Here is a 17924-nt window from a genome sequence, read left to right on the forward strand (position 1 = left end):
GAGAGATACTTCTGTTTTCCAATACTGCATTTAATGGATCTGATCAAACTTTAGTCATAATATTGAACTCTTAGGTTCATGCCATTAAGCTATGGATTCTTATTGTTAATAAAGCTTTATCCAGGAACGTCTAATCAAGTGTATTTATTTGGAAGAGCATTCCTCATTTCCTGAGAGGGGCTGGACAGCGTAATTAAGGGGTTGTCGAGCTAAATTCTGAAAGGATGCTATGCCTGGCTGGGAAATTTAGAATTATAGCTTAAGGTCTCAAGGTGGGGGGGGGGGGGGGGTGAGGCATTTATGGCTGAGATTAGGAGAGGGTTTTTCATTTAAACAATTGTGGACTTTTATGATTTTGGAAGGGTAGCTAAGGTCAACCATGACCTTATCAGCCAGGATGGTGGAGCAGGCTTGAGGGCAGAATGAATGACTCCAGCTCCTGTTTCTCATGCTGGGTTACTAGTCTTTAACAGCATACTACTCTGTGCACCAACACTGAGCATGTTGGAGGGCTTGCTGTCTTTCACGCCTTAGTCTTCCATTTTAAATGGAGCCGTGAAGCTGCCATGGTAAGTACATTTGACTTAACCCACAGCACGTGACTGCAATCTGTTCTAATCATGCAAATGAAATGGATCCCCGCTCTCTCTCTCATCTTTCATGATTTGCATTCCCCTTAATGGACATTGCCCTATTTTTACTAAAATACTCGTTCAGAGATGTTATTACACATCTCTGGAGCTGGTGGTCTTCAACCATATCTCTCTGTTCCTGGGGTAGGAACCCTGCTATTGCACCACAAGAGAGCCCATTAATGGGAACTACCTGTTCAGGCATGTTCTAGCACACCAAGGAGCAGATTGGAATTGAACCCAGGCCTCTCCAGTTCAAGAATAACGACAGTATCACTATCCCACAGGAGGGCTTATAATGCAAATAATTAAATTGGAAACACAGGTAATTTACTGGTGGTGGTCAATAGATGATATGGTTAATATACCATGGTAATTTGATGATGGAAAAAGTGTCCAGTTGAGTGTAAGAACATTTCCAGATATAATTTTAAAAATGCATTGGATATAAATGCTACAGTGCCTCAGTGGTAGTGTCCCTAAGGCTAAGCCAGTAGGTCTAGGTTCAAGTCCTACCTCCTCCAGAGGTATATCATAGCATCCCCGAATAAATTGATGAGAAAATATCTTAATAAAATCAATATAGGCTATTCTGGTGTATCCCTGACTCCGGACTAGGAGGTCTGGGGGGTCAAGTCCCACCTGCTCCAGAGATGTATAATGACACCTCCGACCAGGTTGATTTCGAAAAATATGAATGACTTTCACTGAAAAAAAAGTCACTTGGAGATTTTTCGTCACCCCCACTGCTCATACCAACCCCACAAACCAGCCTCCACCCCCCACCCCACCCCCCAACTCCCAAAAAGGAGTCGGTTTCAATCGCATTACAGCGTTCCTGAAACTGACAGCCGCGTGGGACGGCGAAGGGGTCTTGCAATTTCGGTGCCAACATTTTCCGCCGACCTTCAGCGAAACGCCGCACTTGTCAGACCCGAAAGTTCAATGTTAAACACACGCGATGTTTTGTTGCTAGGAGGTGCTTTACCGCTACCAGCGTCTCCCACTTCCACCCCCCTCCCCCCCCCCCCCTACAACCTACAGCCATTCGCCCAGCCTCCCCTTCCCTTCCCTCCCTTTGCGCTGCTTGAATTGCAGACCTGTCTTGGGGAGGTGGGGGAAGCAGACGGAACCTCAGATCCATTATGCATTAGGGCTGCGTCCAGCCCGAGCTGCCGGCTGCGACGGTGATGCGACCGACGCAGAGTGCCCGCTGGTTGCTGATCTAGTCTGCTTGGCTCCTACCTCTCCCTCCCCTCTGGAGAGCGGCACTGGGCTGGGCAGATCGCTGTGCTGCTGATACCTGGCGGTGGATGGTGACAGTTTGCGGACACCATGCAGGGCTGGCTCGCTATCCGGCTCATATGCGCCCTGCTTCAGCTCCAGATTGCAGGTAGGTCCCTCTACATCTGACTTTTCAATCTGCAGCCCCTGAGCAGCGGTGCGTTTTAAAACAGTGCATTTACGACTTGGATAGGGGCAATGATGCGGGGAGACTCCCTTCCTCAGTCCCACCCCCCAGCACCCCAAACAAAAAAAAAGACGTATGTCAAATCCACCCTTGGAACTTGTTGAAATGCAGCTGCCGTTCTCTCCAGGTAACATTTCGGAAGGTTTGTCTGATATAGCTACAGATCAAAATGGAAATCCTGGGATCAGTATCAGCCAGGGCTCACCGCCCGCTCAGCGGGAGAGGGGCGAGGCCTCCCTCAGCATCGTGTCTCTGTCAATCCGAAGTACCTCAGGGGTTTGGAGGGGCCTGGGGCTACAGAGCATTCTCAGGCCCCTGTTGCAGCACCAGGGTTAGCGCAGCCCGGCGAGCGCTAGGGATAAATACCCCAACCATTGGGCATGCAGCGAGCTCTCTGTGCAACACCCACAGCGTTTTCAGAACAGCAGCACTCTGCACATACTGCAGGTACCCAAACAATTCGGACTTGGATCTAATTGAGGTCCTGGAGTCCCCTGCAAGGTTGGACCCTAGAGTTTTTGTTCGCTGATGAAATATGGTGTAGGAAACCCCACATTTCTTCACTGAATAAAATGAGTGAGGCAAGAGTTTTGGCTCAGCAACACTGAAGGATTGGCACTTATCGATCCCAGGTCAGGGTGGTATATGGCTTGTTGGAGACCATTCAACTGGTGGTATTCCCTTATATCTGCTGTCCTTGTGTTTCTAGGAGGTAAAGGTTGTGGGTATGGAAGATGCTGTCAAAGAGAGCTGAGTGAGATTCTGTACTGCACCTTGTAGATGCTCCATCCTACTGCCAATGTGCATTGGTGTTGGAGGAATTGAATGTGAAAGGCATTAGGTAGGGTACTAATCAATGGAGGGTTTTGTTCTAGAATATTCTGAGCTTCTTGAGTGTTGCTGGAGCTGAACTAATCTACAAGCAGGGAGCATTCCATCACACTCCTGTCTTGGACAGGCAGTGAAGAGTCAGAAGGTGAATCATCTGCAAAATATCCAGCCCCTGACCTGCTCCTCCAGTTACAGTATTTCAATATTTTTCTGGTCAGTGGTAACCCTCAGAATGCTAATGGTAGGGATTTGGGAATGTCAAGGAGAGATGTTTGAATTTTCTGTCACAAATGGTCATTACCTGGCTCTTGTGTGGCATGAAGGTTACTTGCCATTTGTCACTTTTCCTGCATTTCAACATGGACTCCTTCAGTATCTGCAGAATTGTCAATGATTTTTTCATAGAATCCCTACAGTATGGAAACAGACCATTTAGCCCAACAAGTCCACACTGACCTGCCAAAGAGTGACCCACCTAAAACCTTTCTCCTACCATATTAACCCCTGACTAATACACTAACTTACACATCCCTGAACACTGGGCAAGTTAGCACAGCCAGTCCACCAAATCTGCACATCTTTGGTTTGTGGGAGGTAACTGGAGGACCCAGAAGGAACCCACACATACACTCACCTGAGGCTGGAATTGAACCTGGGCCCCTGGCACTGAGTCAACAATGCTAACAACTGAGCCACCTTGCCATGATGGAACACTGTGCAATCATTAGTGAACATCCCCACTTCTGACTTTATAATAGAGGAAAGTTTGTTGATGAAGCAGCTGAAGATGGGTGGACCTGAAACACTACATTGAGGAGCTGCTGAAGCGATAGAATCATGGATTTATTGTGACACAGAAAGCAATTTGATCCATTGTGCCTCTGCAGGCCCTCCCAGGAAGCAGTTTATGTCCTGCCAATATCTGTTCTCTCCCGACATCTCTGCATATTCCTCCTGTTTAGATATTTAAAAGCTGTGGAAAAATTTACAGAACAGAAGGAAGCTACTCTGCCCATTGTGTCTGTCTCTACCAGATTCTTGACCTTCCCGCAGAGAGGCCATGATATCTATCATGTTTTGTTTATTTAATTGTTCAAGGGATGTGAGTATTGCTGGCTGGGCCAATATTTACTGTTTATCCCTAATTGCCCTTGTGAAGAAGATAGTCAGCCATATTCTGAACACACTCACAGTGCTGTTGGAAAGGGTGCTTCAGGATTGGCAGTGAAGGAGTGGTGACCTAGCTTCAAGACAAAATAGTTCATGTCTTGGATGATCATAGTAGTGGTGTTTTCATTGATCTGCTGCTCTTAATGTCATGGATCCAGAAGGTGCTGTTGAAACAGCAGTCAGAGTGTGGTACTGGAAAAGCACAGCCAGTCAGGCAGCATCCAAGGAGCAGGAGAGTCAGTATTTCAAGCATAAACTCTTCATCAGTCCACTTGAACTAAAAGAATATGGCCCAGGACTATGCTTTCAACATTTCACTCAAATAGCTTTGCTCCGACTATTAGAAATCCCTTATTTCTACAAAGAACTGGATGCATATAAATATATCAGTAGTAACATTGTGATCTTAAGCTTGCAAGCTTCTCAATCAGAGGTGAGAGTGCTCCTGATTGAGCCAATTTGGTACTTTACCCATTAAGCTCTGCACACTGTGGAAATTCAGAGATAAGTGCTGGGTGCTCCAAAGGGAGCAAACGAACATCAAAGTCGTTCTGTGTCTGAGGAATGTATAATGGGTTTGGAAGAGTGACTGAATGGATTACTAAAAACCCTGAAGCAGAATAAATTATTCACTGTATTTCTCTGAAGATTTTGTTTATACCACTTGTGTGCAATGAAATGAATAAAATTTAAGCTACATTCTTGGAATTTTTTTTCTATTAATTTAGTAGGTGCTTTAATACATTTTGCAAGATTATGTGAACTGCCTGTCACTGCTCTTCCAATGTAAACAGCTGTCATCATGAAAGTTCACCGAGATGGTAGCTCACAATAGAATTTAATAAAAAATTCTCATTCAGAATATCAGGATGTTTCATTAGCTCCAAAACAAAATTTAGAAGGGAAGAAAATCTAAAGCAGCTCAGAATTAAGAGTCCAGTTCTTGATTTGTCTGCGCTGCATCAATAATATTTCATTTCTAATCTGTCTTTGCTTTAAGACATAGAATTTTGCCTACTATAATCCATTAATGACTCTATAATTTCATGGAAGATTGGCTCATTAAAAAATAAAATAATTTAAATGTCTACAATTTTAGAAGTAAAAGGATGTGTACAAGTGATTGCTTGATATTTAATCAAAAGCAAAATATTGTGTATATGAGAAAATTGTAAAATATTCAGAAGATATTAGAAATACATTGATTGCCAGCCTTAAGGAGACAGAGTTCTAAGGTGTGGTTACAACCCATTCAAAACCCATCCACCTACGCAAAGTTAAACTCAGATCCAGTGTTTCAGGTTGATGAGCTCCTGTTTTCTAAAAGATCATTGACCTGAAACATTAACTTCAATACTACCTGAATTATTGAGTGTTTCCAGAAGTTTCTGCTTTTATTCATGCGAAATATTTGGTTTTCAAGAAGACTTCATAATATCTCTGTGTTGTAAAATCTGTCCTTCACAAATTTTGGACCTTAGGAAATAGTCATCAGAAGTATAAAGACACGATGAATTGTTATCTGCAAATTAGTTGAATCTGATGATATATTCTTGTAGAGTTGTTAGAACAATGCTGAAGATCTATTAAATGATCTTTGAATCAACAAACAGTAATGGATTCACAAGATCAGGATTTCCAACTTTAAAAAAAACTAGATAATTTAAAATATCAAAATGAATAATGAATTTTCTATGTTTGGTATGGAAATAGCTGCTCACAGTTATGTCAATAACTTGATTCTTTTTCAACCATGTCCAAGCATGACATATATCATCTACATTACCTTAATTGCCTTTGTTCAAGGAAGTTGTTAAATTACGAATAAATTGAAAATGCATAAGACAATATAGTGGTCAAGAGTTAAAAGATTAGCAAACAAATTTTACTGTTTCTGTCTCAGCTAATACACAAAAAATTTGTAATTAAGGTAAAATATTTCTTTCATTATTGAGGCAAGAAATTTGGATGGCGTGTTTAAATTGGTTTGCCAAAGCGCTTGAAATTTTTCTTGGTTACTACCAATCTTTTAATGATCTGCACTGTTAACCAACATCAGGAGTGACTTTGTTTAATTGTCTGTCTGATTCCAGGGTGCATGCCAAATACCTCCTTGTCCCCACACCAAGATTATCGGTAAAATTGCTGCTAACTGCACCTAACTTCGTCACCTCAATTTATGTCACATTTTCACCCTCCCTGCAAACCATTCACATCACCACAAAGTATGATCTTAGCTTTTTTGCTTCTCAGTTCTAACCACAAATTGTCTCTGTCCTTGTCCCCCTCAAGCACATCTTCTCTAATACTGCAGGTAGTGGTTCCTAACTGGTTTTACAAACCCAACTCCTATTTTTCCTTCTCTATCTTTTCTAAATACTTCATATCCTAGTATAACAAATACCTAGTCTTCATGATTTGGAGCTTTGTTTCTGTGATTGCCACTACATTATACTTCCGGACTGATACCTGTGCTTACAGCTAAACTGCTATTCACTATTCAATGTGCATTTATCTCCAATTATTGTAATCCTGATTTTGCACTGTAGTCTTTCTTAGTTTGCTCCTATTTAGTATGGCATTTCCTTCTCTAGTACTGTCCAAAGGTCCAAACTATTGCACCATAATTCTTCTTTCCTATTTTCCACACCCCTGCCAATTTCAACCCTCTCCAGCCACACTAGTGAACCTTCCCACAATGACATTGAACATGGTCCAATTGGGGCCCAATCTATCCCTTCTGAACATTGTTTTCAGTTCTGGATGTAGGTTTGCTCGCTGAGCTGGAAGGTTCATGTTCAGACATTTCGTCACCATACTAGGTAACATCTTCAGTGAGTCTCCAGATGAAACTTCCTAGGATGAACAAAGTTAAAAATCACTCAACACCAGATTATAGTTCAACAGGTTTAAACAGAAGCACACTAGCTTTCGGAGCACCGCTCTTTCATCAAATAAACCTGTTGGACTATAACCTGGTGTTGTATGATTTTTAAATTTGTACACCCCAGTCCAACACCGGCATCTCCAAATCATTTCAAGGATGAAGTTATCTAGTATGGTGATGAAACGTCTGAACGTGAACCTTCCAGCTCAGCGGGCAAACCTACATCCAGAACCTCAACCTGAGCTACAAATCTTCTCAAAACTCGCTAACTGTTTTCAGTCCCAGAATTGGCCCCAATGCCCAGTAATGTCCAATGTAAAGCCAGGATGTAAGTTTGCTTTAGCGTGTGCTAACGGTCCCTTCCTTAAATACATAATATAATCACATTTATTTTATATATTAACTTCGCCTGCCCGCTAGGATTGTATTCCACAAACAAAAGGAATGATTTAGTGGGAAGATAGGTTGGTGCAGACTCAGAGGGTCAAAGGCCAATTCTGTTCCCTATGACTCTATGACCTCAATACTGTCCACTGTCATTAGTACCAACACACACCACAATAGTTCGCTCTTCTTCCTTCCCCTTGCAAAATGTTCTGCACCCTCTCTTTCCATTAATATGAGGGATGCAATGCACTATGTGTGACTCATGAAGCCAATTACAGAAATGGCTCCCTGTTTCTCACCATCATAGTCTGACTGTGGCATCTCCCATAACAACTGCATGTCCATGCACCGTTGTTCCCTACTCTACAGTCTCTTATTCATTGATCTGGGCTGCACTCCTTCAGAGCATTGTCACTTCCAACAGTCTCTAATGCTGACTAGCTATTTGGAAATGGCACTCACTCCAAAGACCTCTATGCTATCTGCCTCTTCCTACTCTTTTGGATGGCCATCACCTACTACATTGACCTCACTGCCTGTCAAGTGACCACTTTCTGGACTGTATTCTTCCTTCTGGACATATTACAGTGACTCCAGCTGCCTGAAAAATTCTGAGCTCAAGTTAGAGTCACTTCCTACAAAGATGATACCCAGATGTCCTGAAGTTCCCATCTACACAGGAATTGCAAACAACACGTCACAGGTGCCCATCCATGGTGAAAATAAAAAAACCCTCTGTTCCCTTTAGTACACTTTTTAAGTTATTAATTTTAATGAATATCTTTAGAACTGCTGTGTTGCCATACTTTGATTTTCCTTTGAATATCTTTGGTCAGCTCTGAACCACAGACTGTTCCACAATGCGCTCTCTTGCGATACCTCTTCAGTCCTCTTTGTTTTCTCTCAATCTCCCTTTTTGGTAACATTGGTAGAAATGTGGAGCTCATTCCCACAAAAACTATTGATGCTTGCTCAACAATAATTTTAAATCAGAGAGCAATTTATTTTTCCTCGCTGGAAAAGAACGTGGAGCCAACTGGATGAATGCTGTCAAGGTACAGATTAGCTGTGATCTCATTGAATGACAGAATGTGCATGAAGGCTGAATATTCTATTATCCTGTAAATAAGTCTTGTTTCATCCAATGTATTGGGGATGATTGGTGTCAGTGTTAAAATAGATATGAACTGGTGCCAATCTTGCCACAATGTAACTTGTTGGTACTGCTCATATTTCACAGGTCAATCCATCTGTGTAACCATGCACAGATCCAATTGTAAATTTGCATAGATGTAGAAAAGCATCATATGAATTACCCATCGATATATTTTTCAGCTAATGCTTAAGCAAGGTTAATGAGAGAAAAAAGGCAGTTAATTTTCAGAATTGCTATGGAAACAGTTAATTGCCAATAACCTTTTTGCTTTTCCCATGCTTGTTTATTTATTTAAAAGCTGTATTTCTTTTTAAATTCAGAAATCTATTTAGGGAAGATAGTCAAGTAAAAAATGACTGTCACTGGGTGTTGAAAGCCAGGTATAAATTAAATTTAACAAAACAATTAAATGGAAGTATTACAATAGGACAAGAATCTGTGACCTTAACACAAGAATAAAACGTTTTAAAAATATAGTTAAAAACACAATTATCTTAAGAATCTCAGTGCTGTTTCTCAAATACCAACAATAATGGAAAACAGGACCAAGACAGATTTCAGTAGTATTTTAAAGTTTTTCATGAAACACAGATGTTAATTGAATAATACTTTCTTACAAATACAATGTTAACAAATGTTTAAAAAAATGAAGTAAGCCATTTATTTACCAAAGTGGGTTTGATCGATTAAGGTCAGGAGCTATCTTTGAGTTCTCAATGAGCAGGTTGCAGCATCAGAACTATATGTTTCAGGCCCATACAATAAGCTGACAAAAATTATAGCAGTCTATAGAGATCTGAAAGCACTTCAACTAAGCAAAGATTTTGCCTGATTAAAGCAAGAGCTGAGGAAATGCTGCACTAATGAATAAAGGAAGGGAAGCTTAGACTTAGATATAAGGTCTAAACAAATGGTGGAATGACCCCTGGTTTGTGCCTTCCAAAATGGAGATGAGGCTGCATGAAGTAATTAAGAGGATACAATAAAAAGTTAGAAGTTACCTCAAAACTGTTGAGTAAATGTCTTTTTAGTTCTTTAAACATACTTTTGTAACAGCTCAGTACCCAACAACACCGAATGGTATGATTTGGAAACAGCATACATCCAATATAAAGCCATGAAATAAGTTTCCATTAGCATCTGTTAACTATCCTTATTTCATGTATATTATGTAACCTCATTTGTTTCAATTGTAGCTCCTCCTGCCCACTCGGAATGCATTCCATGAAAAAAAAGGGGAAGATTTAGGCATTCCTGTCCTTTTTCAACTCATAACTTAGTGAATTGGTGTGTGCCCTCTGCCAAGCCTAAACTATTGCTGACAGAAAAGAACAGCAGACCTGGACACAGACTAACCCAAGTACTTGGTATATGCACATGGAAAATTTGGTACATATTAGCTTCTGCTTCTAGAGAACAGTAAAATAATTATTTATACATTTTCTTAATGAGATAATTGCAGTATGAACCAGTATGCTTGAAAGGTCGTGGGCTAGAGTAATGACTATGTTTTGAATTCTTGGATAAGCTGCCAGATAAACCTATCCCATGTGGCTAATCCTACTTACAAATCGAACCTTTGTATTTAAATAGCAATGAATTTAACTTTAGCATCATAGGACTAAACAGTATATGCCCACTAATGGCAAAAATATTGTATTAATTGTAGAATTAATTTGCAGAAAATGTAATTGGCCTCCCTCAAATTGTTCTCTTTTCAGGTTGCTTTTCAGGAGATCAGGAATACTTCAAGATCAGAAGTCAGAAGAAGTCAGCTAGCAATGGCAAGCCAATGATGATTTATCAGGAAGTACAGAGCATCAATAAAGGCTTGGACTTGAGTAGCACAGAGATGCCAAGAAGCACAATAAAAATGCCACCATTGAGCAAGTATACAGACCAAAGCAGACCTCATCCTGCCATGATTGTCAAATCCGTTTTACCTAGAGTATCCAATGAGCGAAGCATTCATTTTGTAACAAACAATGACCATCAGTTAGAAATTGAAAAGCTTCCTATTCCTGAAGATGACTTGATTTCAGTGGTGAGTATTGATATAAAAAATACATGACAACTTTGCTTTGATAAGTTTTTCTTTGAGAGCCATTATGATGATCTACAGCACAGAAGTAGTTTGTTATCCCCATAAGAGTGTGTGCTCCAGATGGATCCTCTCTCCTCTTTCCTCATCTAACTTTGTCACTTCATGCTTTCTCCCTCTGCTGATTCAGCTTCCCCTTAAACACAAAATAAAACAAAGAACGTAAGATGCTGGAGATCTGAAAACAAACAAAGGCAGAAATTGCTGGAGAAACCATGGAGAGAAAACAGAGTTAAGGTTTTGAATCCAATGGACCTTCTTCAGAACACTTAAGTACATTCCTCAAAACACATCTGTGCTTCTCACTTCATCCACTTCCTGTGATAGCAAATTCCACATTCTAACCGCTCACTGGCTGATGCAGTTTCTCCAGAATTCACTTTTGGATTTAATAGTGACTAGCCAGTATTAATATTCCTGATTCTCATCTTGCCTGCATCTGGAAACATCACTACCTCTATCCCACCAAATCTTCCCTTAATATTAAAAACCCTCAGTTAGGTTATCATTTGACCTTTCATTTCGAAAGAAAAGCCTGCTCAGTCTTTCCTGATCAGTAAAATCTTGCAGTTCTGAAAAGTCTGTCTCAATTTCCTCATATTGTCAGTTGTCTTGGTGCAGATTGGTAGGTCAGGGATTATGGCAACAAATGATCTTCTTCATTTATGTCGTTTATTGGAAAGTATGAGCCACATTCTAAAATGTTAACGTCGTTATCAAATGATAAACCAGAATGAATGAATTCGTAAAATTAGAAGGGTAACTATGATACAAAATGTTGTCAATAGCAACAGTTTCATTTATTCAAGATTGATGGTTTATGGGCATACACTGGAAGTCTTTTGGCATATTTAAGAAGGAGCATCTGCCAATTTTATATGAATGTAAGAAGTTGAAGCAAAAATAGGCCCATATAATCCTTTGAGCTTGCTCCTCCATTTAGTAAGATCATGGGTATTTTTCTACATACCTTAATTCCCACCACCTATCTTCCTTGACTTTCCCCTTAGGCAGAACACAATGCCTACTCAGTAGTGGATTTTGTAACACTGTATTCGTAAATTGGGCAAGATAGTGTGTGATGGGGAACCTGCCACCTTATCACCAATGGATATTTGGATAGGAAGGATGGAATTTAATATTGATGATGGGCATCACATCTGCCAGCTGGAGAAACTGCAGGAGCTCCTGGGAATAAGCCCAGGATGGGAAGATCCAATGATGGGACAGTTTTTCTGCCTAGACCTGAACTGAGGACCTTGTGGGCAATGAATAACCACTCATGGATCTCAAACTGATGCTGCAGCTCCTCATGCAGCAGTGAATGGAGGAGAGTCCCTACACACAGAGCCAGCAAAGCAAAGAGAAAGAGTTTTGTTTTCAAACTGACTCATTCCATGATTGTAGGACCCTGCATCAAGGATGGGAGGACCCTAATGAGAGCCAATCTCCAGTCCTTTATACTGAGCATCTTATAGCCCCCCACCCCCCCCCCCACTGTCTTTTGTGACCCTTTGTAAACCAGGTGCCACCCTCACACAACTTTCTCCTGGACTCCTTGTAAATACGTCTTTCTGGAGGGTGAATTATCAGCAGCAACCATGGCTTTCAGTGACCCTGGCAGGTAGTGGAGAACTGCTGACCTCAGACTGGCTAACAGCTCTTAACAGGCAGGATTTCCAGCCCCCGAGTCCTCATGCCTGGTGAATGCTAGATGATACACTGTTAAGTGTCTAATGACCACTAAAGACTACTGAACCTTCTGAAACAAAGGTAAAATTTCCCAGGAGCTCCTGTCATTTCTCCAGCCGGCAGACATGATGCCCATTATCAATGTTAAATTCCATCCTTAGTATCCAAATATGCATGATATCTCAGGCTAGAATGTGCTCAATGACTGAGTATCCAGAGTCAGAAATCCAGAGATTCATAACATTCTGATTAGAGAAATTTCTCCTAAATATTCAAAGTCCTTTATCCTGTTTCACTGCGTCAGTTTTAGGCTTACCAACCAGAAATTCTTTTAAATAATTTGTACCAGAAATAACCTGACATTTTGTTTTTTCACATGTGGCTGGCTGGTATTAATGTTCTCCTCATTTTTAAACTAAAGTGAGAGAATAAATATACACTAAACCATTTAAATTTTTGTGTCTCTTTCCCCTTTAAAGATCATGAAATGTACTACATGTGAAATTCACTTTCCTTTGTAAGTATACAAGCAGTAGTTAATTAAGAACAATTTGTAGTTTAAGTGTTGTGGTTTACTTTCTGACAATCCAGCCATTTGCAAATGTAATTTATCCAATATCAAACTTATTGCTAAAGACAGAGATATGTTCCAATGTAACTTTCAGAACTTAACATTTGAGGGAATGCTTTGGTGCAAAATGAAAGCAAAGAAATTCCACAGACAGCGTAGACATAACATTTTAACAAAAATTATTGCAAGTTTAGTCATAGGTAATCTTACTGATAGAAGGCTAGGCTTGAGGGGCTAAATGGCCTATTCTGGTTCCTCTGTTCCTGCTCCTTAACCTTGCATGCCAAAGCCTTTCCAGCTAACTCTACACTCATTGAAACAGTAATTTATTTCAAAGTGATGAAATAAATTCAAGTACTGAAATTACTTAAAATCTACCAATTTATTAATTAAATAAATTTATTTTTGTAATTCAGCTCACATTTTTACATTGCTGATGAATTTTCACATAATTTAGAAATTATTAAAGCCCATTTATGTCAACATGTTTGCATAATGTTACACAATGGTGAGAAGGTTTCAGACAGACCTGATTTGAGTGCTGCTGCCTTACATCTGATGATTTGATTGAAAGACTGGGTTCATTTTACATCCTTTTCTCTTAAATCTGTGCTTGGAAACATGGCTCCATGGTTTAATGGGGACAATGTTTTATTATGTGTCCTGGGGGACATAAATATTTTGTTCACCAACATATCCACTTTCTGGGGAAATAAGGGACAACCAGGTTAAGAATAACTTGGTTTATGCTTCTTACACCCAAATTTAAAGGCATTTAGGACACTCTTTTTTTTAAACAAAAACCTTTTATCTAATTAGACATTGCAGCTTTTATACTAATTTTTTCAAATATTTGATCTTTGCTGTTTCAGAGCTTTTGAAAGAGAATTATAATGAAAACTCATTAGGTCCAATTTTCTCTCTCCTGGGGGTGGAAATAAAACAGCTTAGAGTGGAACTAATTGGGAAATTTAGTCTTGGAGAGATACTTGCTTTCTTCTCATCTGTTCCTCAAGTAGGTTCTGGGCAAGAATGTCCACCGGAGATTTGCTCACCCTGCCAAGTGATCAATTAATTGCCAGATAAGGGCTTCAACAGACTGCCTACCCAATTACTTACTCTCCTGTCAAGCAAGAAAGATGGTCACTTTCCCCACTGGAGTACAAGGGAGGTCTACCTACTGGACTGTGGACAGGATCCCCAATTTCCCCAAGACCAGGGCGATCGGATATATGAATGGGGGTCAACCCCACCCTTACCTCTGAACCCCATATTCCTCCATCTCCCCATGACCCTCCCCCATAAAAAAGGGGAAAAAAACTGCAAATTCAAATCACATTTGAGAATAAAGAGGGAACTGTATCTCTCCACCCTGCAGGCACCCTGCCTGTATTCCTGATGAAAGGCTTTTGCCCGAAATGTCAATTCTCCTGCTCCTTGGATGCTGCCTGACCTGCTGTGCTTTTCCAGCACCACTCTAATCTAGACTCTGTCCATAAAACCATTCAAGCACACCAACATTCTGTGCTGTAATATCCACTCCCCCATCCATGAAACATGCAAGAGGGGGTTGTATTGCTCTGTCATTTTCAGTAAATCCAATTTTGTTGCTCAATATTTAGTTTCCTTTCAGATTAGTTTGACCTGACACCTTTTCCCCACTTCCTCTTACATTCAATGCATTTTAAATGACAATTATTACTTGGAATTTCACCTAAATTGCAACTTTGAGCATTCATCTTGCCTAATTCAGATTTGTTCAGCACCACAGAAAGCAAACTGACCACTGAAAATTGAGTCCAGCTGGTGCAATCCATTTCCGGCTGACTTTACAGAAGCTCCCAGTCCTAAATGACCTTGCTCAAAGTAGAAAACCTACCCCGTTTGTTCAAAACCAGATGCTCAAGACTTTCACACTGTAGTGAATCCATTACACATTGAGCAGATAGATGTCTGACTTAGAACTGAAACAAATGCCTGGATTACCAGTCAAGGAATTTCGTTATTATGACATTAACGTGGAAGTTCCGTTTTGGTGTCCAAGACTGTGCCACGACAAACTTGAGAAAATCATACATATATTTTGCTGTAAAAGCTTCCAAATAATTACAGGCAGTTTTCCCTCAAAAAAAAAGGAAATATACTAGCCTTGCATATATATGGTGTCTTTCTTCACCTCAAAGGATCCTAAAGCACTTTACTGCCAAAGAAGCACTTTCATATTATGGTCACTGTTGAAATGCAGGGAACATGGTATCTAAGGTATGCACAGGAAGCCCCATCAACCAGCAACAAGATAATGATCAGATAATCAATTTTTGTGACATCGATTGAAGAATAAACACTTACTAAAAGACACAGTTGATAACATCCCTGCTGTTCTTGGAAATATTGCCATGGAATCTTTCACATCTGTACAGTGCGGAAACAGGCCATTCAGCCCAACAAGTCCACACTGACCTCTGGTGAGAATCCCACCCAGACCCATCCCCCTATCCATTCCCTGTAGCCCTACATTTCCCATTGCTAACGCACCTAACCTACAAATCCCTGAACACTATGGGCAACTTAGCATGGCCAATCCACCTAACATGCACATCTTTGGACAACAGAAACCTATGCAGACACAGGGAGAACATGCAAGCTCCACACAGACAGTTGCTAGAGGCTGGAATTTTACCCGGATCCCTGGCACTGTGGGGCAGCAGTGCTAACCACTGGATCACTGTGCTGCCCTTGGAGAACAGAAACAGTTTTATACTTTGACGCCTCATCCATAAGCCATAATCTCTGACACAGCAACATTTCCCTCCAGCCAGGTTTGAACACATAAGACTTAGAGGTGCGTGTGTTATCAACTGAGCCACCAACTAATAGAAACAAAAACAGAAGTTGCTGAAAAAGTTCAACAGGTCGGGCAGCATCTGTGAAGAGAAATCAGACTCTTCCTCAGAACTGGCCACTAACTAATAGGTCAGGCTTAGTCAGCCATTTGTGGAAAGCTATCACAGTAGAATTTTCACTGGCATCTTAAGTATAAAAAATGTCACTGTTTTTAACTGGTTCACATTCAAACTTATTGACTGTAAGTATGTGGACAAAAAATGAACAAAAAGTGTCTTTAGGATTATCAGGGCATTCAGAGTATATTACTTTGATGTGAACCATAACTGAATAACAGGTAAACGTATGTGTATTGCTATACAACCTTGAAGCTGCAATAAGCAGAACACATGTATGTTGCTAACATTTCCTCTATGTTTGGAAGTCTGCATATCAACTCTACAGGAGATACACTTGTTGAAAAGAGTTTCATTTTGCAAAAGCATTTAAATGCAATAAAGAGTTTGTGAGAGTTTTCTGTGCTGCATTGCTCATATTGTTTGCAGTCCTGGAATCCAAGTTATAGAAAGGATGTGAATGCACTGGAAATGGTGAAGAGGAGATTTGCCAGGATGTTGGCTGGCTTGGAGAATTTTAGCCTTGAAGCTATTGGACAGATTGAGATTATTTTCCTTGGAGTAGAGATGATTGAGACGGGGCATGATTCAGATATATAAACTTATGAGATGCATAGACAAGGTAGACAGGAAGTTTTCTCCTTGGTGGAGGGATCAATGACCGGGGGCACAGATTTAAGGTCAGGGCCAAGAGGGTGAGTGGGGATGTGAGTAAAAATGTTTTCACCCGGGGTGGTGGGAATCTGAAACTCACTGCCCATAAGGGTGGTAGAGGCTGAAACCCTAAGAAGTATTTAGATGTACACTTGAAAGGCCAAGCCCCACACGGTTATGGGTCAAGTTCTGGAAAATGGGACTAGAAAGGCTTGAAGGGCCTTTTTCTGTACTGACGACCTCTATGACTGATCTCATGCAAATTTACTATGAAGTAGAATTAAACAAAATCTAATTTGCTACTTTATTGCTATTGTCACACTCTATTAAAAGTTAGAGAAGCTTTTGCCACAAATTTTATGTAAAATTTAACTTTGGACAGTATTAAAATCAATGAATATGAAATTCATAATGGTCGTCTTATTTTCTAGTCTAAAAAGACATTTTTTTTGCAACTAAAGATGAACACTTCACCAGCTACCTTTTTTTTAGTTTAGTGTTAAATTAATGTTAACTCAATAGGACATATTCTTGAAATGATAAGTTTGTACTTAGCTGATCTTATGATTGAAATTTCCTTTAATACTGTCTGTTTTCACAACCTGTTAAAGTATCAATGACTTATTTGAAAATACATGAGAAATACACTCTTCTCAGTCTTTATTTACCATTTTTGGAAAAAAAAAGTCAATTTGCTTGGTTGGAAATTTTTTTTGACGTCAAGTTCAGGCTTAGATGATTATTTATGTTTATAGTAACTGCAAACACTGAAACAAAAGTAAAGTAGCTTGTTTTGTATATATAATTACTGCAGGGCTGCAGGATTTCATTATGGGAAAATACTGAAGGATAAAACTGTTTGAAGAGATAACAATTTTCATTCAAAACCTTGGGATGCTCCTCTATGGTGTAATTTTCTTAACAAAATAGCAGTTGGTGTTGAAGTAGGTAGGCAGAATTTCTAAAGTAGATTATTGTAATCAATTCATGCTGTTTCTTAAGAGATCAACTGTACTGAAGTGACTCAGTACTAGGCCAGTGATCCTCAACTGTTTTAAATTACTGAGAATTTTAATGTTTGTGGTATTGAAACAGCAAACAAATTTTACTGCATTTAATATACAGGTCTTACAGCTGTTTCAGTATCTTCATGGCTGGTTCTAAGGCCAGATAGTATTACCCAATACTTATTGACATAATTTCAATGGCCAGCAGAATTATTGTAATGTAAAACAAATTGTATATATCCTTGAGAACATAGAGAAAGATGATTATATTAGCAAACAAAACTGTGATATCTTCAGCTTCCTTTTTTGACTTCCTTTATCCATAATTAATTTTCTGTAATGTTGCAAATGAACGGTGAGGACTTGCAATGAACTATTTGAAAATGCAGTATTTCCATTAATTGG

General features: G+C 39.9%; 1 protein-coding gene across 1 annotated transcript in view; it reads left to right on the plus strand.

The window, feature by feature from the left end:
• The first annotated feature begins 1668 nt into the window (after nucleotides 1-1668).
• LOC140457908 (receptor-type tyrosine-protein phosphatase R-like) overlaps nucleotides 1669-17924 on the plus strand; it is a 223248-nt gene continuing 206992 nt past the window's right edge. Inside the window, exons 1-2 of the mRNA XM_072551685.1 lie at nucleotides 1669-2025; nucleotides 10256-10578. Coding sequence (XP_072407786.1) covers nucleotides 1968-2025; nucleotides 10256-10578 — 381 coding nt within the window. The 5' untranslated portion in view covers nucleotides 1669-1967. The remainder of the gene's footprint in view (nucleotides 2026-10255; nucleotides 10579-17924) is intronic.

The sequence above is a fragment of the Chiloscyllium punctatum genome, chromosome 32, assembly GCF_047496795.1.
Source record: "Chiloscyllium punctatum isolate Juve2018m chromosome 32, sChiPun1.3, whole genome shotgun sequence".
Lineage (NCBI taxonomy): Eukaryota > Metazoa > Chordata > Chondrichthyes > Orectolobiformes > Hemiscylliidae > Chiloscyllium > Chiloscyllium punctatum.